This window comes from Uranotaenia lowii, chromosome 1 (genome assembly GCF_029784155.1).
Source record: "Uranotaenia lowii strain MFRU-FL chromosome 1, ASM2978415v1, whole genome shotgun sequence".
NCBI classification, from domain to species: domain Eukaryota; kingdom Metazoa; phylum Arthropoda; class Insecta; order Diptera; family Culicidae; genus Uranotaenia; species Uranotaenia lowii.
Genome location: NC_073691.1, coordinates 106,840,165 through 106,865,885, shown reverse-complemented (window position 1 = coordinate 106,865,885; position 25,721 = coordinate 106,840,165). Strand labels below are relative to the sequence as shown.

The 25,721-nt window shown below is 41.2% G+C and overlaps 2 protein-coding genes across 5 annotated transcripts in view; both read left to right on the top strand.

The window, feature by feature from the left end:
- The window catches only part of LOC129755168 (uncharacterized), a 28,635-nt gene extending 4,545 nt beyond the window's left edge, over window positions 1-24,090 (top strand). For 3 of the 4 annotated variants that reach the window (XM_055751539.1, XM_055751548.1, XM_055751533.1), the window contains 6 exons: window positions 9,877-10,103; window positions 10,361-10,483; window positions 14,651-14,870; window positions 15,693-15,902; window positions 16,945-21,802; window positions 21,973-24,090. In XM_055751539.1, coding sequence (XP_055607514.1) covers window positions 20,947-21,802; window positions 21,973-22,025 — 909 coding nt within the window. In that variant the 5' untranslated portion in view covers window positions 9,877-10,103; window positions 10,361-10,483; window positions 14,651-14,870; window positions 15,693-15,902; window positions 16,945-20,946 and the 3' untranslated portion in view covers window positions 22,026-24,090. Of the gene's footprint in view, window positions 1-9,581; window positions 9,668-9,876; window positions 10,104-10,360; window positions 10,484-14,650; window positions 14,871-15,692; window positions 15,903-16,944; window positions 21,803-21,972 lie in introns of those variants that run through there. The other variant, XM_055751553.1, reaches the window with a different exon arrangement.
- A 44-nt stretch (window positions 24,091-24,134) lies between these two features.
- Window positions 24,135-25,459, top strand: LOC129755190 (uncharacterized). Its single transcript, XM_055751565.1, has 2 exons — window positions 24,135-24,888; window positions 25,059-25,459. Exons 1-2 carry the CDS (start codon window positions 24,501-24,503, stop codon window positions 25,109-25,111), a joined length of 441 nt encoding a protein of 146 aa, XP_055607540.1. The 5' UTR covers window positions 24,135-24,500; the 3' UTR covers window positions 25,112-25,459.
- Window positions 25,460-25,721: the final 262 nt, after the last annotated feature.

Genomic DNA, 25,721 nt, shown 5'->3' with positions numbered 1-25,721 from the left:
CTATTTACAGTACGCGTACTAAAAGAGCACGCACACAAACGCAAAATTTCGTTCCATGCATATGGGAATTTTTCGGATAAGATTGACAAATCGTTTTAATTTCATTATTTTATTTCACATTTTTCATTTTATTTTACATTTCAAAACACAAAATAACTTGCCCGAGATGAGCATTTTCATGCTGCCTGCTCCTCCTCATTTCGCTCAGCACGCCCTGTAACACTTTCCGGGCCAAGCAATCCTTGCACGGAGTAAAACTGGGGGTTCCGGCAGCGTAACCTAAAACATAAGAAACGGGATCTTAGTATTTCTTTTAAAGATGATTTTAATTTCCACTTACCTGGTACAATGTCATTGGTTGTAAAATTCCTAGAATGCCGGTCCCGGTGTGCTGATTGCATCTCCTCCAGCAGGTTAAAGACAATCGATCGCGACGAGCGAGGTGAAAATTTCCCGGCGTAGCGAGCAAAACAAACCGATAAAGACTGTTTGCGACAGTGGTGCCAAGTTCAATGTTTAATCAATATTTGCACAGATATTGAGAAACGGAATATTGAATTAATAAATTTCAGATGCTTAGGATGACTTTATGTGTAAATAGTAACTAATAAATGTTATAAAAATGAAAATATACAAATAATTCAATTTAAAAATTCCGTTCAATTCCAATGAAAGTTTAGAATCGATAATGTCATACTCAATTTATTATTCATTAGATCGTAAAGAATATGATTTATGTTCTCCATCGTCATCTGAAAAAAATATTAGGAAGTTCACCAGAAGATAACTAAAGCATTGTCTTTTATTATAGCAATTATAGCAAGAAAATAAAACTTATATTTACAAGTTCATTTGAATTGGTTGATATAACTAAAGCGATAGAAGATTAAGTCACCATGTATCACCATTCCTTTTCTAGAATGAAGATGTTCGAGTCATTGCTGCAGAAAGAAAAGTTGAAAGAATATTCGGAAGGCGAACAAAAGGAAACTGTCCCACCACCGCCTGTTGAAGTAGTTTCTGCTCAAGCATCTGATGATAACCAAAATGAATCTATTAATTCGTTGCTCCACACACGACCTACACAAACAGAAAACGAACCCTTAATTGAAAAAAAATTGAAAGTTTTGAATTGATAGTGTCATACTCAATGTATAATTATTTTATTTTAAAATTTAATTATTATTAATTATTTCAAAATTAATTAATTCAAATAAAAAATCTAACATTTTACTGCCGTCAACTACCTATAAGAGTTCTTGATATCGGCTCAATAGTCTCAATTTAATGTTTTTTTTTGTTCTTTGTACAATGCATCTGCTTTTATCTTTCCGCGTATGAACAAATCAATAATTGATTCGATAAATAAATTTAAAGATATTTTCATGAATCCGGGCTAATTTTCTTTTTTCAAACCATCTGGCATCTCTGACCCGCATTTCGGTCATTTTTGACGTGAGTTTGACACATGACATTACGTTCAACGTTATGGTTCGAGAACAGTTTAACGATTATTGATCAAATTGAAGTAAATCGTTAAACAATTCATTCACCTTCCCAGATATCATCACTATTCACATGAACTTTCGTTTTATATTCTTATCGTTGTCGAAGTAAAGTTTTAAATAATAGCTACGTTTACGGAGACAATAACCTTTTCTGGGAACGTGGAAGTATCGTATTGACTATTCATAATATAGTTTTTTAGTATGCGGGTGGCGCTATAATATTGATACTTGGATTGGCTTTGATTATGGTTGCCACATGACAGATTTATCGAGAAAACTACAGAATTTCGGGGTAATTTCGGTTACAGGTTCTGTACGTACAAAGGTCACAGATTTTTTGAATTTGGTACAGAGTTTCATCGTTTTTCATAAAGTTTACTGAAGTAGAATTTGATGTATGGTCTAGTCAAATCGGATGACTGTTTAAATACAGAACCAATAAAAGATACAAAAACTTAAAGAATTTTTTTTAAATGAAAATACATATTAAAATATGACAACACTCACGCAGAAAAAGAACGGGGAGTCGTTTCAACGAAACGTTTTTTTATTTTATTTTATATTTTAAATGCAATTTTTGCAGTAAGTTAAATAAAAAAAGCGATTGTAAATATAGCTATAAAATTTTGCTATTCATACACTCTCATTTCTAATTACTTGGAATCAAAATGTGTTTAGTTTTAGATAAAAATTAAGTTTTTTCCAATAAACGTGTAAAATGTTATACTATGAAAAAAAGAAAAAAAATCGCTAAATTTGTTTGAGAAATTCGTGATTATTTGAAGAAAGAGTCGTCGAGGTGGCCATAGTCGGGCCGTTATTTATTGTCATATGGTTTCCGGAACCATAGTGTTGCAATAAACAACAGCAATGGAACCGTCCAAAGTTATAGTATTGGTGGGTACGGAACTTCTCGAAACACAAAAGTTTGGGAAAGATTTAAATTGTTATTATTTTTTTCAGATGCCAGACGGAAGTGCAATTTACCCACGACAAGCTCTAGGCAGACGAGCCACAGTAAAGATCTTTATTTATTATGAAGGTTTGTTCCGGAAGTTGTTGGAATAGCGAATCGTACCGATGCCTTAATCACTCAGCATCTCGGCGGAATGGGAGGGCCGTTACCTCTGCTATGGCGAAGATTGATAAAAGCTAAAGATGCAAAATGATAGTTAATAAAAGCGAATAAATTTAGAAAAATAGCGTCTTTTTTGATCATTTCCATACATCCGAAAATATTTTTGCATTGAATAAGAATGGAAAATTAATAATTTCAAATCACAATCTTTTTCTATTTTTAATCCTGTTATATTTTTTCATTTTGGACCAAATTTATTTAGTGTGTTTTACCCAAAATTTTATTGTTTCCATTAAGTTCATAGCATTAATGTAGCCTCACGACCCGTTGAACATTACTATATTCACTGACCATACTGACTGGACACTCGATTTCGTTTTCTGGATAATTTTTCCAACAGTACGCAATGTCGATTCCAGAGTGCGCATCGATCGATTTGAAGAAATGCTATCCCAGTTAGGAAATGCCACCCAACTTTAAAAATAAAACACGCAATTTCTACGATAAAATCGGGCTAAACAGGACCAATTTTCCTACATTTTTTGTAAAATTTTTCAGGTTCGCCACCTGCCGTCGGTATTGCGAATCTGCAAAATCTGGCAACAAAAAATTTGACAGAAAATGGTTGAATTTTTGTTTTAAGTGTCATGTCAGTGTGGTCAGTGCTATATTGTAACTGACAGTCTCAGCTCTGTTGAAGCTATCCGTTCGATAAGACCAGGAAAGCACGGGATGTTTTGATTGCTTTATCAAGTCGATGCTTTGTCGTCACCTTTGTTTGGGTCCCCTCACATTGTTCGATAGTGGGCAATGAGAGAGCAGACTCGCTAGCAAAGGTGGGGGCGATGGAAGGCGACACGTTTCAGCGTGAAATCGTCTTCAACGAATTTTACTTTTTGGTTCGAAGAAACTCTCTTGGCAACTGGCAGCGCAAATGGGACGAGGATGAGTTGGGTCGGTGGCTTCACTCGATTATCCCAAAGGTAAGCCTCAAACCCTGGTTTAATAGGTTGGACCTGAGTCGGGATTTTATTCGTATATTTTCCCGTCTCATGTCCAATCATTATCCCTCAGACGCGGTACTCTTTCGTTTGCACTCAGCCGAGAAAGAAACGTTAAATTCACCTGGATTTTCACGTAGCCACTCATTACGTGAATTTTTGCTTGATTTACGTGAAGCAGGTAGGAGCTAATAAAAAAACACTTGATTCTTACGTGAAATTCACATAGTTGAATGCTGTCAAAACAAAGACACATTCGATTTACGTGAAAATCTAGTGGTCCGCCAAGTACAGACGAATCTGGTGTATTCTATGTGATGTTCACATAACTCTAGATGGGTCATTCACGTAAAATCAATGTGAAGTAACACATTTCTCAATATGGCGTGGATATAAGGACTATCAGCTGCCAAATAGAAGGTTTTTTGATGATCTAGCAGCTGTATTTTTCTAAGTAGTAAATATGTTGTTGTATGATTGTTTTTTCAATCTTTTTTCATTTCAACAGATTGAGGAATTTGAGCTCTGGTCGATCAAGCAACTGCAACGGAGGCACACCGAATTCAATTTTCTTTACGGCGTCGTAAATCGTAAGTTAAAGTGAAGTGAAATTTTTGAAAATAGCAAAGTGTAAATGAAAAGTTATGTTTTTTTAAATAAAATAAAATTGCTGCTAAATAAAATTGCTTTAAAAATAAAATTCTTTTTTAAAGTCTGTGAAAGAAAACAAAATACATTAATATTTGATTTAAATCTACGTGAATCGCATGTAACAGAGCAAATCCCCCCCTTGTATGCTTCAAATGGAATTGACTTGCAGCTCATATGAAAATTACGTGAATTCTATTTGCTGTGCGAGCTCTGTTTGCTACCTGAAATTCACGTAGATTTCAAATGATTTTCATGGTGGCAAAAATCTATGTACATTTTCACGTAGCGTTCATGTGAAAAGTTTTTTCGGTGTGGGTATTGCTGGCAGCAATTTGTGCAGTTGCGGCCAAGGTTATCACGACATCGAGCATATTGTTTGGTCGTGTGAGGTCCATCTTGTCGCCAGAACGACTTTCATAGATTCCCTTCGGGCCCGAGGAAAACCACCTAACGTTCCAGTGAGAGACGTGCTAGCTGTGCTAGATTTGGACTACATGTTCGAAATCTACTTCTATCTAAAAGCTATCGATCTCCGTCTATAACCCTATTTTATTTTCATATTTCCCTCCCGAATAGCAAAGACCATAATAATTATCGTAACACAACATTGATTTTAATTTTAACTATAAATTACACGGTAAAATCATATTATTTGTCAAGCACTTTGGAATATGATATCACCACACATTTTGTAGTAACCGTGAAATGTATAGTTTATCCGTAATATTCCATAGTTGTCAAACATAGGGGAATCATCGTATCACAGTGATTTCCAATGTAACTGTTATTTTCACCGTAAAATTCAAGTCCAAACAAAAACGACCATAGGTAATTTTTTTGCTCGTTTTACCCAATTAAGATTTTTCGTGAAGAGGAAAACTTTTATCCAAGGCACGCCATTTTGAAGAAATTTTTATCGCGTTTCTCGCAGTAGGAAAACTGATGTTGTGACAATTGTGACCGTAATCTGGACAAGTTCCGACGTGAACTAAAAGAAAGTGAGTATTTTTGGTGTGCATGTGCATATTACGGTAACTATAGCCTATTTTTTTTTTCAGAAGCAGTCAGAAATAGCAAAGTACCATCGCTCCGGAATGAATTGGGCTACATTTGCATATCTGAGGCCTGATGCTGGAGCAGCTTCCCAGGGAATGTATGCGCTGGAGGAGGCTCACCGAAGCGAGTACGTAGTGCAGATGTTAAATAAAAGTGGCTCAGTAAGTGTACCACAGTGTTCCGATTTATAAATTTCGAAACAAATAAATAATTATTGAAGTACTTCGGTGTCTTATTTTATTATTGTTCCTGAATGAATATAAATAAATAATAATTCCAACCATGAAATTCCACGGTAACGATGGTCTATTACAAATTGTGAAAAAACATTGAATTCCATCTTTGTCAGAACGATATAAATTCAACATAAAACAATGAATTTCACAGTTTGCTGGAGAAAAATTGGAAGCTGAAATGACCATTATTTTCATAGTTTTGAGATTTGAAATGTATGGAAAAAAGTTGATTTTTTCATTGTTAAGTTGCTTAACAACCCCCTTTTTTCATGGTAAATTTTGCCAAAACCATAAATTTCACTGTCGAAAAATATGAATTTGACAGTACATTCAAGGTTTCATGTACCATGATTCGCATAGTCTGAATCATAAAATTAATGGTTGCGTGAAAATGAAATTCATGGTCTTTTCACCATGCTTTTCTATTCGGGCTTTCTATCTTCTTTTTTCTTTAAAAAAAAAAGTGCTAGACTAAGAAAATGATTGTGAAAAACAAAAAACGAGTGTGGTTCCTTTAAACTTAAACGTATGAGCCGTTTCAAATAAAGAATTATAAAAAAAAAAGTTCATAGCATTACTTTCAAAAAGGGACTATTCTATTTTTATTCGAACGATAAATTTGAAGCAAATCGATGTTTTTTATCCATGTTACGAAAAATATATTTGTGCTTTTTCCCAACCAAAAATTTTATTATTTTTGGTCCAAACTTTATTGCTTCTACAATATATTTTTCTGCGTGCTGTTATCCTTATATAGACTTTTTATTCGTCAAACAAATTTTTATAGGTTTTTTCAATGAAGTTTTGACGTTTTCCTGTGGTTGTATAAAAAAGTTTTGTAAAGGTTGTTTAGCTGCCTTCTAGACCGAAATAAAAATGAATGATAAAAATTAATCTGAAAACCAATTGAGTTTTAGTAGAGAGTTTTGTTAGGGTTCTGTAGCTATCCTGAAGGGAATTTTTATTGTGCTCTTCCCAAAATACGCTACACAGCCATTAACGCATTCTCAATGCGATTATAAAACCTTATGCTTTTCGTATAAAACCTAATTGAGTTTAAAATGTTACTTGGGTTATGTGTGTCTAAGTTGTAAGTTTAAACAAAGTAGTTTAATTTTGGAAATAAAAACGTCAACGTATGTTTGAAAACAATTGAAATTCTTTTTTTCATCCGATTTTTCCATTTTGCATGTAATATTTCTAACCACAAATGACTGCTCACATCTCCACCGAGGGGGCAAGCGTTTGAAATAATGTGTAAATTTGACCCGACGATATGACGTATAGCCTATGTACCCTATAAAGGGTACAAGGCCTGTACACCAAAAAGGAGTTAACCCAGTCTTATCCGATAACGGATCAAAACTACACTATAAGGGGTTGCGCCAAATGAGTGTGTAGAGCAGCAAGTATGGACCTCGACTTTCAAGCGGTGAGCTCGGGTTCAAGGCTTGGTAAGAACGTGTTATTTAAATCTTATGTGAGTTAGTAACAAATATGGTTGATTAATATGAATCAAATAAGCGGACTTGAGAAGGCAATTGAAAGCGAAAAAGTAATTTTTTCGATTTTTTATGCTGCTTATAAAGTGGATTTTGAGGCTGCTTAGAAGTTGTTTGGCGATTTATGCCAACTTTTTGTCAACTTTAAAGTTTGTTCAACTACTTAAAAATTGAGCTGAAAAGAAGTTGTATTAGCATATACGATTAAGCTGATTAAACCTGATAGAGGAATGTTATCCGAACTTTTGGTTGCTTGGGACACTACTCAAGATGGCGCGGATCCAACAGTTGGTGCTATCAGAAAGACAAATTCTAGGTAATGGAGAAGCTGATTTTTCGTAAGTAGTTAAAATTAAGTTGTGAATTCGTTATTTATATTTTTTGTTATTTTTCAGAATTCGGAATTGGGGCAGCTGGACGACCAGGCAATTATTATGGAGGCAAACCCAAATGCCGTCTTCGATGCGATATTATATGTTAGGTATGTGAAGAAAAAAAGTGTACAATGTTTCAATTAAAAATAAAAAGTGCATCATGTATTAGAAAAAATAAATGTCCTGCAAAATCAACACATTTTTTATTCATAAGATCCGAAAAAACAAACTACGTTTATCTTTCAATAAAATCTACTTGAATCGCATGTAGCAGAACGCATCCCTTTTCACATTCGACCTACTTTATTTTCACATACAACTCATATGAAAATTACGTGAATTCCGCTTGCTGCGCCAGCTCCGTTTACCACCTGAAATTCACGTAGGTTTCACGTGATTTTCATGGTGGCAAAAATCCATGTACATTTTCACGTAGCGTTAAATAATGTGAAGAATTTTTTCGGTGTACATTTTGAGCTTTCAGCCAGTTAGTCGATTCTGTATTATAACAAATGTGTCGGCTAGCGGGTTCAGCGATGCTGAGATTCCCCCCTCTATGCCTCAGGGTCGGCTTAAGCTACAAACGATTCGGCTAGCCAAGAAAACACTTCGATTCGTTTTGAAACCTCCCACGTTTATTTAAGTTAGTCTTGTTGGTCTTGGGTCGTGTACACTGGGGACTACGTCCCACCCCTTATAGCTACTTCCTACCTCGTAACTCGGAACCACTGGCTTATGCTGTTGTGAGGGCACCTTCTTCCTTGAACCGGTCGCCTGGTCGTCGCCCCTCCGCGTCCACAACGTGGCTCGGCGATCGTGCAGGTTGCAGGAGCTGCACTATACTGCACTGGGTTGGCTGTCGGTCGGCGATTCCTTTAAGGCGGTTTTCGGTCGATGCTCTGGTCTACAGACAAGGCGGCAACTAAAGCTACGACGATGATGTTCACGACGCTTGGTATGTTGACGGACCGATTCGTCGTTCTCTCGTTCGTAGCGGGCCCTTTTGTACGAGTGGGGCCTTGGCCGGAGCGCCGGTGAGTGTGACTGCAGCGCACGGACCTGGGCTCGGTTGTAATGGCGGAGTCTAGGCCAAGCCTCGAAGCGGGAAGCCCACCTTCGATTCAAGGTAAAACCTCGGGGTCCTGGATATCCTAATAATCGGTGTATTCCGGAGTTTTATTCTTCACTACTAGACACTGTTTTCGGCACGCTGTCTACGATGTGCTGTTGTAGTCGATGGTAGTGAAAATGTCCGATTTTCAGCAGGTCTTTGATCCCGTAGCCGCGTAGAAAGTTCTTAGACGTCAGCGTTCTTTCGCCCCATTTCGATCCTCAATTCGCTTCGCCCTTTTCGCCGCGTTACACTACCGCCATCTGGTAGTGAGGTTGCGAAGCATGACGTTGAGCTCTGCTGTCAGGTTGGTGCTTCGGGGTTTGGGGCGAACTTCGACGTAGGTCAGCTTCTCCACAAGCAAAGAATCTTCTTGGCACATTTAAAGTTTACGCGAACAAAAATTCCAACAAACACTGACATCACTAACCGAGCACTTGTTACACTCTCCTCCCGCTCGGGTTAAAAAAATGTTAGCAAGCTAATATTTTTTTAAACTTTGCGACACTTTTAACCTCCACCACAACACCGACTGCTGAACCAGAGGTCCTCGAAGAGCATTGACTTAACACTGTTAAACGCGAAGTGACAACGAACAATTCTATCCAAAAAGTTCTTTTCCTACTAGGTTTGGACTTCCGCTGAAAAGTGATATGTATTCACCCGTGTTATTTGTGAGTCGGGGTCATAAGGCATCAACGTTGATAAATCAACTCCGCGCTGTTTAGAGGTAAACCTTTACTGACCATCAACGTCTTCGACTCCGGTCTCCAGCGATCCCACACACTGAGCTACTGACCAACATTGTTGAAAACGAATTAAAATTATTTAAATTAAAGATAAAAACCTACTTAAGACTAAATATTTCAATAAATAACACCCATAACATGCATAAAATAACGAAAAATTACATACTAACATGCTAAAATAATTTAAAATCCGGAAACATTACAAATTTACACCATTTTACGGTGTGCAACAAATATTTATTCAAACGTACTCAATTTATATTGCGCGATGCGTTGTTTTGTCTGTGAACGTGGGTGTACTAAACACTGTACTAAAGCTGAATGACGTTTCTCAATCGGCGGACGAGTGGAAAAAGGAAACATTGAAATATCGTTTTGTAGTGATGGAATGTAACAACGTGGTAAGACTTCTTTAAATAGCTACGAATTTCTTTATTATTGTAGATTTTTGGGTATTTTTATCATTTTGGAGACATTTCGTCGACGATATTGTTGGCCAGTGATCTTTTAAGTGTATATATTTCATCCAAATAATCACAATAAAGTAGAAAGCGTTGGTATTTGATTCGGCACTTAACCTTTTCTTCGTTTTATTTTTCTTTTTTTTCAGGTTCCTATGCACTTTCGGAGAATCCGGATAGGCTCCACAGACAAATGCACTGGACATTTCCGACCTTGGGGTCCAGGACCGGAGTGTCGTCTGCATTCACTGAGAAGCCCTCCCCGATTTCGCTGGACTCCCTTCCTGGATACGTTGGCCGACCGAGAATTGTCCGTGTCTTGCTCTGCGCCCACGCATCTCACACCCAACTTTTCTTGGGGATTCTGGTAGAGATGGTGAGTATTTGTTTGATGTTTTGAATATTAATTTTTTTTTTTAATCGAAGAAGTGCATAATTGAGAATCTTTCTGCGACATTTTGCCTACATGCCTGCTACATTAACTTTGTATCGCGAAGTGCAATGCGACATGCCATGCACTTATTCATGTTGCACGCGACTTCGTCGATTGTGTGCTGATGTAGTGGCAGAATGATGCTGTTTGTTTCGGTAAATGATTTTAATTTTTTTTTTTTTTTTTTTGTTGACCTGCAGGATTTTCCGATTGGTATTACCGAGGACCCTCTGGCACAAGTGGTTCGTACCGGGTAGTAGGTGCGTTAGCCACACCATCTAATAACTTCTCGCACAGGCAGGGAGCAAACGACCGAATACTAGGTAAGTTTCTTTCCAGTATCCCACCTACTTCTCACCTGTCTTATGTAGGGTAGATTACCCAATTCTGAACCGTAAATGTTTCGGTTATATGAGGTGTTTTTTTTTTGAATTTCAATACTTTTGCAATGCGTTTGATCATATTTAAATACAAACGAGGCTGAATAAAAAAATCAAGATATAGATGATAAAAACCGTTTCGTGATTTCGATGTTCTCTTCAAGCACGAAGATCATTAGAAGAAAATATTCCAAGTGACCTCCCGCATAGAGCAATACGATACTATTAATCTTCTGTATTATTCAGTACTGATTATATGAATAGTAACGTTCCATATTGCGTCTTGGACCGATGTGTCTTTGCTAGAACGGATAAGATATTATTTATGAAAGATACGATTTATATTCTGAATAAAAATTGATTATTTTTGCAACGCGCTGAAATGATCTAAAAATATTTCTGGAAGATACAATCAATGGTCTGGGGATAAATTCGATTATTTTTGCAACACGCCTCAACATTTCTGCTGTCAGAATCCACGCGGTTTTTTCCGGGCTGAGTTCGCGTTTATTTTACGAGCTGGGCCGAATCAGAATTGTTGGCGGGATGGTGTCATTGAAGATTCGGATAACCCCGGAAGGCTTCGAGGACAACAACAGCGCAGAGGTAATTTAAATCATACGTGAAAGTCCTTTGGTTCCGAAAAAGGTTCTAATTGTTTGTCTTAACCGTAATTGATCTAGGTTCAAAGGAAGAACCCTGCAGCTGGAAGCCACCGTAGAAGATGGAAACCTGGGATGGCGTCCGAGAATTTACTTTACAGTTCCCAATCCAGAATCCAGCTAGTCGAATTCCGGCAATTGTAAGAGACAACTAAGCACCAATACCGGATAAACAGCGGAGGAGCAGCAGCGCCGTACAAAATAGGAATTCGGTTGTCCGAAAGTGCGCTAGCAATTATAGCTTTGGCCGTGATCAAGCTCAGTGTTTGTAGAACAACACAAAGACGGTAAAAGCGGCAGGTATAGTTTCCTTGTGTTCCAGCTTAAAACAGAAAACTCTGTTTCACCAGCAGCTGCAAAATAGAACCAACGGCCGGTGGCTATTTGTATGAAGAAAGCGCAACAGCAACGTCCGGAAGGTATAGTAATTTCAAGGAAAAATGTATTCATTAAAAAAAAGTTTCAATAAAATTTATTTATTTATAAATTCTTTTTCACTGTTTTCGGAAATCATATTAAATTAAGATAAAATAACAGAAACCCCAAATCTTATCATTGTTGGGTGACGATATGCTTTATCGTTATCTTTTTATGAGAGGATCATTAGATGAAGATAATACATATGATCAATTCATTTTAGAACGAGTAGAAAAAAGCAAAAAAATGAATCGTTATTTTACTTATTGACCCGTTTACTGTATCGTTATTTGTGTCTAAACGATTCCATTTGATGAAAAAACGATTTGTTTAATCGTTCATTAATAATCCAAAAACTATAAAGGGAATCTTTTGGGTGTCTTGGGAAGAAGATAATGGGAATAGTTACTCTATGATACCGCTCCATGCGGGCTCCCATCCATGTCGCTCACTTCATAGGAGCTTGTTCCTCTCTTTGCTAGGATGATGCAAGGTACATAGACCGGTCCGAGTTTTGCATTGAAATTGTTTCCGGCTGACGATTGTTTAAACGATCTTTTAAAAACCCTTTGCCCGACATTGAAAGTGGGTGTATAAGTTTTCTGACGAAGGTCATATCTCTTTTTGGTATTTTCGTATGCTGACCGGAGATTTTTACTAACGATTTCCCATACTACTCGGTTGACGGTTTTGAATTTGGACATGCGTTCCTCCTCCGTCAATGTTGGTTGCATTTCCTGAACAAAATCAGATCCACGAGTGATGATCTCGTTTCCGAAAACGATGCGGTGTGGAGTGTATTTAGTCGTAGCGTGCACGGTGTTGTTTAGTACGTGTTGGACCTCCGAAATGCGACAATCCCACATTCGTTGGTCAACACGCACGTATGATCTGATCATTGAATTGATTGTTCGGTTGAGACGTTCAGCGGGGTTTGCCTGGCTTCGATGGCGTGCGTTAGCCCAGTGCTGCACCTCGTACTTCTGCAACAATGACTGAAATTCCTTTGACAAAAAAGTTGATGCGTTGTCGGAAATGATGATCTGAGGGACAGACAGTTTGCGAAACCATTGCTCTTCCAGAATGGTACACAGACTACCCGAAGCAATCTTCTTCACAGGAACAAGCAGGCAGTATTTCGAGAACAGGTCAAGAACTACGAGTAGGTGTGCGTTGCCCTGCTTGCTTCTGGGAAGAGATTGTATGTAATCCATGCACACAATCTGGAAGGGTCTGGTCGCAATCCGTTGTTTTCCCATCTCGGGAACGGTGGAATGTGTGAGGTGCTTGTTTTCCTTACACGCGTCACACTGTGCAAGGTGTTTCTTTAGGTCGGCAGACATCCGTGGCCAGTAGAACCGTCGTTTGAGAGAATCAATGGATTTTTCGTACCCAATGTGCAATTTTTCGTCGTGCTCCTGTTGCATGACTCGATTCCTTTGGGACTTCGGTACGCACTCTTTCCACGCGAACGTGTAGTCCAGGACATCTGATTTTGACGCCACGAGCTTATACAACCTCCGGTTTTCAATCCGGAAGTCAATGTATTTTTCCGGATCCTGCTGAACAGCAGCGAAAAGGTTTTGATACCACTCGTCTTCTACAACCGGATCCAATGATTCGATAGAACGTGAAAGGGCATCGGGCACGATGTTTTCTTTCTCTCTACGGTGTTTCACATCCATATCGTACTGCTGCAGCGTTATACTCCATCTGCTGTGGCGCGACGAGGACTTCCATTTCGCTCGCATGATGAAGGATAACGCCGAAGAGTCCGTGACCAGTGTAAAATGTGTGCCTTCGATGTAACACCGGAATTTTTCGATGCAGCGGAGGGCGGCCAGTCCTTCCTTCTCCGCTGCATGATAATGTAATTCGGCCCCTTTCAGCTTCTCTGAGTGAAAAGCAATTACTCGTTCCAAGCCTCCCTGTACTTGCGTGAGTACCCCTGCGAGCGCGGTATCGCTTGCGTCCGTTTGTACGCAAAATGGTTTGCTGAAGTCTGGATTCGCCATCACAGGGGCTGTGATTAGCCGCTCCTTGATGGCTTGGAAAGCTCCTTCTGCTGCGTCGTTCCACTGCACCTTCTTGGGCTTGTTTTTCAACAAGTCCGTAAGAGGTGCAGTGAGTTCGCTGAAATTTGAGATGAACCTACGGTAGTAATTTGCCATACCGAGGAATCTACGTAAGGATCTTACCGAGTTGGGCACCTCAAATCCCAAGATCGCTTGAAAACGATCTGGGTTTGGGCGAAGTCCTTCTCTGGATAAGATATACCCCAAATACGGTAGTTCATGGCAGCAGAAGTTTGATTTTTTTAGATTAATGTATAAGTTCGCTTTACGCAACCGACTCGCAATTTTGTCATGTGGTCTTCAAATGACGCGCTGACCACTACGATATCATCCAGATACACGAAAATATACGGTTCCAATGCCCCATGACCGAGTGTTCGATCCATGACCTTGCTCAAGCTTGCCGGACTGTTGGCTAGACCGTATGCGAGTCGCCGGAAATGGAACAAACCCCGTCCTGGTACAGAAAAAGCCGTAAATTTCCGTGAATCTGGATGGAGCGGTATCTGAAGGAAAGCTTGGGAAAGATCTATCGTCGATAAATATTTAAACTTTCCCAGATGGCTCAGGATCCTGTTCTGATGTGGGAGGGGGTACGCGTCTCGTTTGGTGCGCTCGTTTAATTTCCTCGCATCCAAACAGAGTCGAACCTCATCGCTGTCTCGTTTCGATACCGGGACGATCGGAAGAGACCAGTCGGACTCCGACGGTTCGATGATGTCCTCCGCCAACATTTTGTCGACGGCAAGATGAATCTTGCGTTGGATTTCCGGGCTCCAGGGGTATGGGTTCTTTCTTACCGGTTCTGAGTGTGTGAACTCATCTTTGAGTTCTATCCTGTGCTCCAACAGCTTTGTTTCCCCAAATCGACCGGGCCCCGCTACAAGAAACATCTTCTTAACATCATCCAACTGCCTCTTTTGATCGTCACTTAATCTCTCCTCATCTTCTTCCAGAATTGTACCAGCTTCGCCATCCAGTGACTCGACGGATTCCTGCAAAGTTGGACGTATCCCGAACTTTTGCCAGAAATCGTAACCTAGGATGCATCGCCGGTTCAACTCTGGAGCGACAAGGACGGACAATAACCTGGTGACTCCATTGAAGGTGACCGGGATATCTACGGCCCCAATGACCTCCAGATGTTGGCCTCCAGCTGTCGAGAGTTTGATATTGGTGGGCATTATTTTTAATTTAAGTAGTCGAATGAGTTTCTTACTTCCTATGCCTATGATAGTCCTAGATGCCCCACTATCTAGAAGGCCCACGACAGAAATTCCCATCAGTTCGACTTTCGCAAATGGACGAGAATCGTTCTCGAGGTTGACGAGCAATGTTGCAATCTCGACATCCTTGTTAACGTCTTCTCTCACTTGCGAATAGCCTAGCTGCTGAAGAATTTCTTCGGAAGAACTTGCCTCTAGATGGTGAGGTCTAGCTGGCTTTTCTAAAAGACTGCCCGGCCTTACTGGGCAGTCTTTGCCACGTTTTTTGATTGACAATATGGACATTCTTTTGCGAAGAATCCCGGGAATCCACACCGTGCACAGAAGCAATTCCTTTCCTTGTCACAGTCCGTGAACCCATGACCTTCTTCGTGACAGTTAAAGCAGACATCCCGCCGGGGCGGAATGTACGCGTTAACAATCCGTTGCAGGACATTGGTTCCGCTGGGACCAGGATTAGAAGTCCTCTGTGTAGGTGGGATTTCCGATTTCGCTTTCTGTCTGTCTTGGTAATCCATTTTTCTATCCCTGTTTTCAATATAAAGAGGCTTGTCGGAATTCTTCCGAAAAATCCGGATCCCTTCTGGCCTCGACGGTTGACCTCGGTCCCGATTTTGCCCGGAGTTCTGCCATCTGGTTTCTCTAGGCCTAAGCGATTGATTTTGGCTAATCTCTTCGACCTGAGCTGGTCTACCTAGGAACTTACTATCTTTCCTCGAGTAGAGTTGCCAGTTTATAGAATCAAAACGCTTACCAAAATCCTTCATTTCAGGAATGGTGTTGACGTGTGCGGCTAACATGGCGATCCGGCAGTCCTCGCGGGTGTTTCGGAACAGCAGGTCAAATCGACGTTTTTCGTCCCATGGGATGGACAGACTGCGGAAGATTCTTACCATATCCAAGTAGTAATCCTGAAACTTTTCCCTGGCTCCCTGTCGACGGTTACAAGCCTGGCGTTCGTAGACATAATCCATATCGACAGGTAAGAACTCGTTTTTTAATTCGGCGACTAACTCGCCCCAACTGTTGATCCTTCCGTAGCTGCTCACCTCCATGTACCAGGATCTAGCTTTGTCGGTAAACAGGTGGTGGGCAAACTTCAGAAGCTCAACCTGCGAGAATCCTTCCGATCGGGCGTTGAATTCAACCTCCTTCACGAACTCGTTCAGTCTCCTTCCGTTGTCCATTCCGTCGTATTTGATGGACCACTTGTGAACTGGAAATCTCTTGTCCTGCGACCGATGAACGTTGAGCACCGGATCCTCCTTCCTATCCTGCTCTCTTGGTCTTGAACTCCCTATTGAGCTGTTCCGAGTCTTCAGCCACTCCAAGAAGTCCTTCGGTTGATCTCCTTCCGAGTTCTTCTTCCGGTTTTTTCTATCGTCCCTGAATGTGCTGTTCGAAACCTTGTTTTTAGATTTATTTTTGATTTTACCGTTTATTTTAGATTCCAAAGTTTGAACACGCTGCATCATTTGAGACATAACCGTCAGCATTTGCTTGCATTCGGCTGCCAGATTTAATTCGTCATCGGAATTGTCCGGACCATCATCACCAGTCGCTTCGTCATCCCCATCATGCTCATTCTCAATCATATTTTCCGGAACTTCCGGTTCTTCCCTGTTTGCGACTTCGTTCTGAGTTTCGCGATAACGATTTTGCGCAATCTGTTCACGTGCTTGATTGATGCTACCATTAATATTAGCTAACTCTGCCTCCCGGACTTCTGGAAGGTGAGAGGTGAACGAAAAGAACACTCTGAGCAGTTTAAGACATTCGCCAGCAATCGAGGCTAGAGATTCCAAATCCTTTTCCGAAGTGGTGTGGTTTTTCAACAGCTCCATTCGAAAAAGGATATGAAGAATCCTAGTCTTGAAGCTCTGTTCAGGTGCTTTTTTCGCTCTCCTGCCCTCCAAAAAGCCGGAAATCGAATACAGCTTATCCTGGCATACCAACAATTCTTCTTCCACCGATTCACTCACAAATTCGTGAATAACATTAATTTGATTTTTTTCTCTTTTTAGGTCAATACGCAATAAGCGCTCACACTGGCTACGCGTCATGCTCGGATCGAACGGGATTTTACGGATGTTCAGCTCGTGTTCGAGTTCATCAATGGTCAAATGAGCTGGGTTCAGCGCATGGTACTGCGATAACAGGTGTGACATCTCCATAGTTATAGTATCACAGGTGAATAAATATTAAATTCAAAATTATTAATACTAAACTGACTGTAAAATTTAAATATCTAAGCTAAACAGTACAACAATTAGCTGAGACAAAACTTTATCAAATCGCAAACAAAACAGTACAGTGAGAATCTAATTAAACGTTTGGGTAGTGGGTTACAAAACAATGATAAATTAAAATTTCTAATTTGACAACTTAGTTTAAGAACAGTAAGCTAAAACAAAAACAGATTAAAACGACAATCAAAATCGAATAACACAAGTCCTCTAGAGATAAGATGAGGGGAATAAAATTAAACGGGATTGGGTTCTTGTTTGATTTCTCTTTTCCACCCCCCACCGAGAAAGAAAATTTTCCGGATTTCCGAGAAAATTTTATCTTCGACTTAAATTGTTTTTCAAAACGTTTTCAACTTGTTGGTTACTATTCGAAAATTCCTTTGGATGTCCAAGACCCCTCGAATCGGAAACAAATCGAATTCAAACTGGTTGTTTCCCACTAGGTGTAGTGTGTTAAGGCAAATTTCTAAGAGGTTCTGGGCGTTTTCCCAGAGACCCAAGCAGAAGTGGCTTCAGAAAAAAGTGTCTGCCGAGCGTATCCAAATCGCAAAAGCAAATTTTACGTTATGGGCGCCAAGTATAACAAATGTGTCGGCTAGCGGGTTCAGCGATGCTGAGATTCCCCCCTCTATGCCTCAGGGTCGGCTTAAGCTACAGACGATTCGGCTAGCCAAGAAAACACTTCGATTCGTTTTGAAACCTCCCACGTTTATTTAAGTTGGTCTTGTTGGTCTTGGGTCGTGTACACTGGGGACTACGTCCCACCCCTTATAGCTACTTCCTACCTCGTAACTCGGAACCACTGGCTTATGCTGTTGTGAGGGCACCTTCTTCCTTGAACCGGTCGCCTGGTCGTCGCCCCTCCGCGTCCACAACGTGGCTCGGCGATCGTGCAGGTTGCAGGAGCTGCACTATACTGCACTGGGTTGGCTGTCGGTCGGCGATTCCTTTAAGGCGGTTTTCGGTCGATGCTCTGGTCTACAGACAAGGCGGCAACTAAAGCTACGACGATGATGTTCACGACGCTTGGTATGTTGACGGACCGATTCGTCGTTCTCTCGTTCGTAGCGGGCCCTTTTGTACGAGTGGGGCCTTGGCCGGAGCGCCGGTGAGTGTGACTGCAGCGCACGGACCTGGGCTCGGTTGTAATGGCGGAGTCTAGGCCAAGCCTCGAAGCGGGAAGCCCACCTTCGATTCAAGGTAAAACCTCGGGGTCCTGGATATCCTAATAATCGGTGTATTCCGGAGTTTTATTCTTCACTACTAGACACTGTTTTCGGCACGCTGTCTACGATGTGCTGTTGTAGTCGATGGTAGTGAAAATGTCCGATTTTCAGCAGGTCTTTGATCCCGTAGCCGCGTAGAAAGTTCTTAGACGTCACCGTTCTTTCGCCCCATTTCGATCCTCAATTCGCTTCGCCCTTTTCGCCGCGTTACACTACCGCCATCTGGTAGTGAGGTTGCGAAGCATGACGTTGAGCTCTGCTGTCAGGTTGGTGCTTCGGGGTTTGGGGCGAACTTCGACGTAGGTCAGCTTCTCCACAAGCAAAGAATCTTCTTGGCACATTTAAAGTTTACGCGAACAAAAATTCCAACAAACACTGACATCACTAACCGAGCACTTGTTACAGTATAATTTGACATGGGGATGCCCATGCATTTTCAAAATGTTTATAAAAATGTAAAAATAAATGAAATTTCTCAAAATATCACAAACAATAATTCTAGTGCGTAGAAATAATCTTTATTGCCAATTTCAAATACGACAAGCCACTTCGGTGTCGGATTATCATTTCATATGTTACATTCGAATTCAGCTCTGCTTTGATTTAATATATTATTCGATATGATACGAGCAAACTGGCAACATTTAATGAAAATCAAACCCACTCCTGATGAAAATATTGTAAGCGTACAGCGGACCATCAGGAAAAATCCCGGGAAGAAATTGCCATCCAAAACGACTGCTCGAAAATACCAAAACCGTCCGAAATCGAGCGCATTATCGGAAAGATTCCGACTGGGGATTTGGTGGAATAACTTGGCAGCACGAAATGACAGCAGCAAAAAGCGAAAAATCTGTCATGAGAAGTTCCGGAAAAAGAACGCAAGTTGGCGGGTGCGTGCGACTGCGAGGGAGTCAGTAAGTCGGGGGCAATCAATCGTGCATGGTGTCTGGCAGGGCGGTATCTGCTGCTCGGAGAAGACGTGTGTGTCGCGGAGTGAACACGAAGAAGAAGGCGCGACGAGTCGTGCGTGGCGCTTGGCAGCGTCCGCTGCACCCAGAATTCCGGAGAAAAGAACTGGACGGTATATGGACAGCAGCAAAGTCGAAGGCGCTCCGGAGAAAGCACCGCGAACAACATCCGGCATGGCAGTGTCGAGCGTCGTCTGCAGCGTTCAACAAAAGGTACTACCGGAACGACAGGTGCGCGCATCCGGTGGCATTCGCTACGCTCACCGAGGTACACGAAAAACGGCGACGAAAATCATCCGCAGCAGCGAGGCGACGGCAGCCAGTGCGTCACAGCATTTTTCATGCCATATTATCCGCACCTCCAGCTGCGTGGGAAGTGCTGTACCGGCAGCAGAGCAACAGCAACAACTCCAGCAACAGCATCAGGCCCGACAATTCGGTGCCAGCAGCAGTACAACAGCACCAGCAGCAGCATGGCCAGGCGGTCGAGCGTCTCGGAGTAAGCCGTAAGTGAAATTTTAATACAAATGCACTCCAACAAATGTGACCGGAGTAATCGGGAGATGGGTGGGAAAAATGAAATGTTGTCAATATAAAAATTAACGTACTTTTGTTGATCATTTGTTTTGTGGCGATGACCATACATAACCCAGCATTACAAATGGCGCCCAGCTAAACGAACCTTTCTTGTTCTGTTCGTCAATTTTAATTGACTTTTACACTTTATTTTGATTTGTGATCATTACTCGTACTAATTCTGATTATTTTATAAACGCTCATTTTTGGTATCATATCGATGAATTTTTGCTTGTTGTTAAGTGATTCTATCTGGTTATTGTAATTGGTTACTGACTGAATCAGTTACTAACTGCTATCCTTCTAGTTAACAAAGAACTTCAGCTATCGATTTTGACGACACCGATCTGGACTTCTACCGATGGCACAGTTGTAAGGGGATTATCAAGAAAAATCAAAAGGAACGCGATCTGGGGGCGCGGTATAACCTCCATTCGGGGCTCTTGGTAATTTAGAGGACTAAATCCCTCTTTGCCCTGATCTTCTGATGCCAAAAATCCAAACCAGATAAAACAATTTCTAGAATTTGAATTGTTTAGTACCACTTTGTAGATCTTTTCATTATTAATTCAATGACTTTATTAGATCTGTTATTTTTTCGTTTGCTGCTTTTGAAACATTTTTTTGTATATTCAGGATTCGAAGGAGTTTCTTTTGCCAGACAGGCTGGCTCAAATCGACACCATTTGCCAAGATTCGTTGGCGTATAGTTTTGTTGATTAGTTTAAGTTTTTGTATGGATTTTGCCAAGACTCGTTGGCGTTGAGATCTAGTTCATTATTATGATTATTTTGTGGTTTATTTTAGATACACTCACCAGTGCATGGTGAAACATTATCGAGGTCTGCTCGATACAACCGTCGATCAATCTCCTTCGAACTCCTTGTGGCGTTTTAGGAATTTTTCATGGATCCTTTTTCATGATCCATGAAAAATTCTACCAAAGCAGCAATGTTGTGTTACATTCGAATTCAGCTCTGCTTTGATTTAATATATTATTCGATATGATACGAGCAAACTGGCAACATTTAATGAAAATCAAACCCACTCCTGATGAAAATATTGTAAGCGTACAGCGGACCATCAGGAGAAATCCCGGGAAGAAATTGCCATCCAAAACGACTGCTCGAAAATACCAAAACCGTCCGAAATCGAGCGCATTATCGGAAAGATTCCGACTGGGGATTTGGTGGAATAACTTGGCAGCACGAAATGACAGCAGCAAAAAGCGAAAAATCTGTCATGAGAAGTTCCGGAAAAAGAACGCAAGTTGGCGGGTGCGTGCGACTGCGAGGGAGTCAGTAAGTCGGGGGCAATCAATCGTGCATGGTGTCTGGCAGGGCGGTATCTGCTGCTCGGAGAAGACGTGTGTGTCGCGGAGTGAACACGAAGGAGAAGGCGCGACGAGTCGTGCGTGGCGCTTGGCAGCGTCCGCTGCACCCAGAATTCCGGAGAAAATAACTGGACGGTATATGACAGCAGCAAAGTCGAAGGCGCTCCGGAGAAAGCACCGCGAACAACATCCGGCATGGCAGTGTCGAGCGTCGCCTGCAGCGTTCAACAAAAGGTACTACCGGAACGACAGGTGCGCGCATCCGGTGGCATTCGCTACGCTCACCGAGGTACACGAAAAACGGCGAAGAAAATCATCCGCAGCAGCGAGGCGACGGCAGCCAGTGCGTCACAGCATTTTTCATGCCATATTATCCGCACCTCCAGCTGCGTGGGAAGTGCTGTACCGGCAGCAGAGCAACAGCAACAACTCCAGCAACAGCATCAGGCCCGACAATTCGGTGCCAGCAGCAGTACAACAGCACCAGCAGCAGCATGGCCAGGCGGTCGAGCGTCTCGGAGTAAGCCGTAAGTGAAATTTTAATACAAATGCACTCCAACAAATGTGACCGGAGTAATCGGGAGATGGGTGGGAAAAATGAAATGTTGTCAATATAAAAATTAACGTACTTTTGTCGATCATTTATTTTGTGGCGATGACCATACATAACCCAGCATTACACATACTTTTATTTCAGCAGCAAACCTCACATGGCTCAAATCGGAACTTTCAACAACTGAAACTGATTAACGTCCTTGTTGCCAACGTCAATGCCAAAAGGGAACGAAGGACCTGTAAAAAAAATTAATTTAACTCGATTAAATTGTAAAAATTGTATTTTTTCTACAATACAAACTGATTATTGTACTGTACAATAATCAATTTGTAATGTAAAAAAAATCTCAAAAAAATTAAAATTTTAATTAATAAAATATTTTTAAACTAAAATGACTAAGCGCTGTCTATTGGAATTAAAATTACTATTCAGAAACATTCCCAAGTAACAATTTAAGTTTTATACTAATCTGCAAGCTCGCTATGAAACTTCGTTATAAAACAACATTAAGTTATATAAACCGCAATAAAACACCTATAAAGCACTTATCAGTGTAAAATCTGTCATGAGAAGTTCCGGAAAAAGAACGCAAGTTGGCGGGTGCGTGCGACTGCGAGGGAGTCAGTAAGTTGGGGGCAATCAATCGTGCATGGTGTCTGGCAGGGCGGTATCTGCTGCTCGGAGAAGACGTGTGTGTCGCGGAGTGAACACGAAGAAGAAGGCGCGACGAGTCGTGCGTGGCGCTTGGCAGCGTCCGCTGCACCCAGAATTCCGGAGAAAAGAACTGGACGGTATATGGACAGCAGCAAAGTCGAAGGCGCTCCGGAGAAAGCACCGCGAACAACATCCGGCATGGCAGTGTCGAGCGTCGTCTGCAGCGTTCAACAAAAGGTACTACCGGAACGACAGGTGCGCGCATCCGGTGGCATTCGCTACGCTCACCGAGGTACACGAAAAACGGCGACGAAAATCATCCGCAGCAGCGAGGCGACGGCGAGCCAGTGCGTCACAGCATTTTTCATGCCATATTATCCGCACCTCCAGCTGCGTGGGAAGTGCTGTACCGGCAGCAGAGCAACAGCAACAACTCCAGCAACAGCATCAGGCCCGACAATTCGGTGCCAGCAGCAGTACAACAGCACCAGCAGCAGCATGGCCAGGCGGTCGAGCGTCTCGGAGTAAGCCGTAAGTGAAATTTTAATACAAATGCACTCCAACAAATGTGACCGGAGTAATCGGGAGATGGGTGGGAAAAATGAAATGTTGTCAATATAAAAATTAACGTACTTTTGTTGATCATTTGTTTTGTGGCGATGACCATACATAACCCAGCATTACAAATGGCGCCCAGCTAAACGAACCTTTCTTGTTCTGTTCGTCAATTTTAATTGACTTTTACACTTTATTTTGATTTGTGATCATTACTCGTACTAATTCTGATTATTTTATAAACGCTCATTTTTGGTATCATATCGATGAATTTTTGCTTGTTGTTAAGTGATTCTATCTGGTTATTGTAATTGGTTACTGACTGAATCAGTTACTAACTGCTATCCTTCTAGTTAACAAAGAACTTCAGCTATCGATTTTGACGACACCGATCTGGACTTCTACCGATGGCACAGTTGTAAGGGGATTATCAAGAAAAATCAAAAGGAACGCGATCTGGGGGCGCGGTATAACCTCCATTCGGGGCTCTTGGTAATTTAGAGGACTAAATCCCTCTTTGCCCTGATCTTCTGATGCCAAAAATCCAAACCAGATAAAACAATTTCTAGAATTTGAATTGTTTAGTACCACTTTGTAGATCTTTTCATTATTAATTCAATGACTTTATTAGATCTGTTATTTTTTCGTTTGCTGCTTTTGAAACATTTTTTTGTATATTCAGGATTCGAAGGAGTTTCTTTTGCCAGACAGGCTGGCTCAAATCGACACCATTTGCCAAGATTCGTTGTCGTATAGTTTTGTTGATTAGTTTAAGTTTTTGTATGGATTTTGCCAAGACTCGTTGGCGTTGAGATCTAGTTCATTATTATGATTATTTTGTGGTTTATTTTAGATACACTCACCAGTGCATGGTGAAACATTATCGAGGTCTGCTCGATACAACCGTCGATCAATCTCCTTCGAACTCCTTGTGGCGTTTTAGGAATTTTTCATGGATCCTTTTTCATGATCCATGAAAAATTCTACCAAAGCAGCAATGTTGTGTTACATTCGAATTCAGCTCTGCTTTGATTTAATATATTATTCGATATGATACGAGCAAACTGGCAACATTTAATGAAAATCAAACCCACTCCCAATCCAAAACGACTGCTCGAAAATACCAAAACCGTCCGAAATCGAGCGCATTATCGGAAAGATTCCGACTGGGGATTTGGTGGAATAACTTGGCAGCACGAAATGACAGCAGCAAAAAGCGAAAAATCTGTCATGAGAAGTTCCGGAAAAAGAACGCAAGTTGGCGGGTGCGTGCGACTGCGAGGGAGTCAGTAAGTCGGGGGCAATCAATCGTGCATGGTGTCTGGCAGGGCGGTATCTGCTGCTCGGAGAAGACGTGTGTGTCGCGGAGTGAACACGAAGGAGAAGGCGCGACGAGTCGTGCGTGGCGCTTGGCAGCGTCCGCTGCACCCAGAATTCCGGAGAAAATAACTGGACGGTATATGACAGCAGCAAAGTCGAAGGCGCTCCGGAGAAAGCACCGCGAACAACATCCGGCATGGCAGTGTCGAGCGTCGCCTGCAGCGTTCAACAAAAGGTACTACCGGAACGACAGGTGCGCGCATCCGGTGGCATTCGCTACGCTCACCGAGGTACACGAAAAACGGCGAAGAAAATCATCCGCAGCAGCGAGGCGACGGCAGCCAGTGCGTCACAGCATTTTTCATGCCATATTATCCGCACCTCCAGCTGCGTGGGAAGTGCTGTACCGGCAGCAGAGCAACAGCAACAACTCCAGCAACAGCATCAGGCCCGACAATTCGGTGCCAGCAGCAGTACAACAGCACCAGCAGCAGCATGGCCAGGCGGTCGAGCGTCTCGGAGTAAGCCGTAAGTGAAATTTTAATACAAATGCACTCCAACAAATGTGACCGGAGTAATCGGGAGATGGGTGGGAAAAATGAAATGTTGTCAATATAAAAATTAACGTACTTTTGTCGATCATTTATTTTGTGGCGATGACCATACATAACCCAGCATTACACATACTTTTATTTCAGCAGCAAACCTCACATGGCTCAAATCGGAACTTTCAACAACTGAAACTGATTAACGTCCTTGTTGCCAACGTCAATGCCAAAAGGGAACGAAGGACCTGTAAAAAAAAATTAATTTAACTCGATTAAATTGTAAAAATTGTATTTTTTCTACAATACAAACTGATTATTGTACTGTACAATAATCAATTTGTAATGTAAAAAAAATCTCAAAAAAATTAAAATTTTAATTAATAAAATATTTTTAAACTAAAATGACTAAGCGCTGTCTATTGGAATTAAAATTACTATTCAGAAACATTCCCAAGTAACAATTTAAGTTTTATACTAATCTGCAAGCTCGCTATGAAACTTCGTTATAAAACAACATTAAGTTATATAAACCGCAATAAAACACCTATAAAGCACTTATCAGTGTAAAAAGGCCCACCTACAGGAGGTTCTGAAGAACGCATTACAAGTACCTTATACAACCTTTGGAGGGTTTCGTTACGAGCTGTCAAATTTTAGTTTGAGTGATTAGTTTTTGGCGTGAATGTTTATTTTCCGAACAGGTTTTAAAATGGAATTGATTTAGAAAAAATATTCTGACATAATGACAAACAAAATAACATGGTTATTTTTTGTCGAAAATCAAGAAACATAAATAATCGATCGATTTATTTA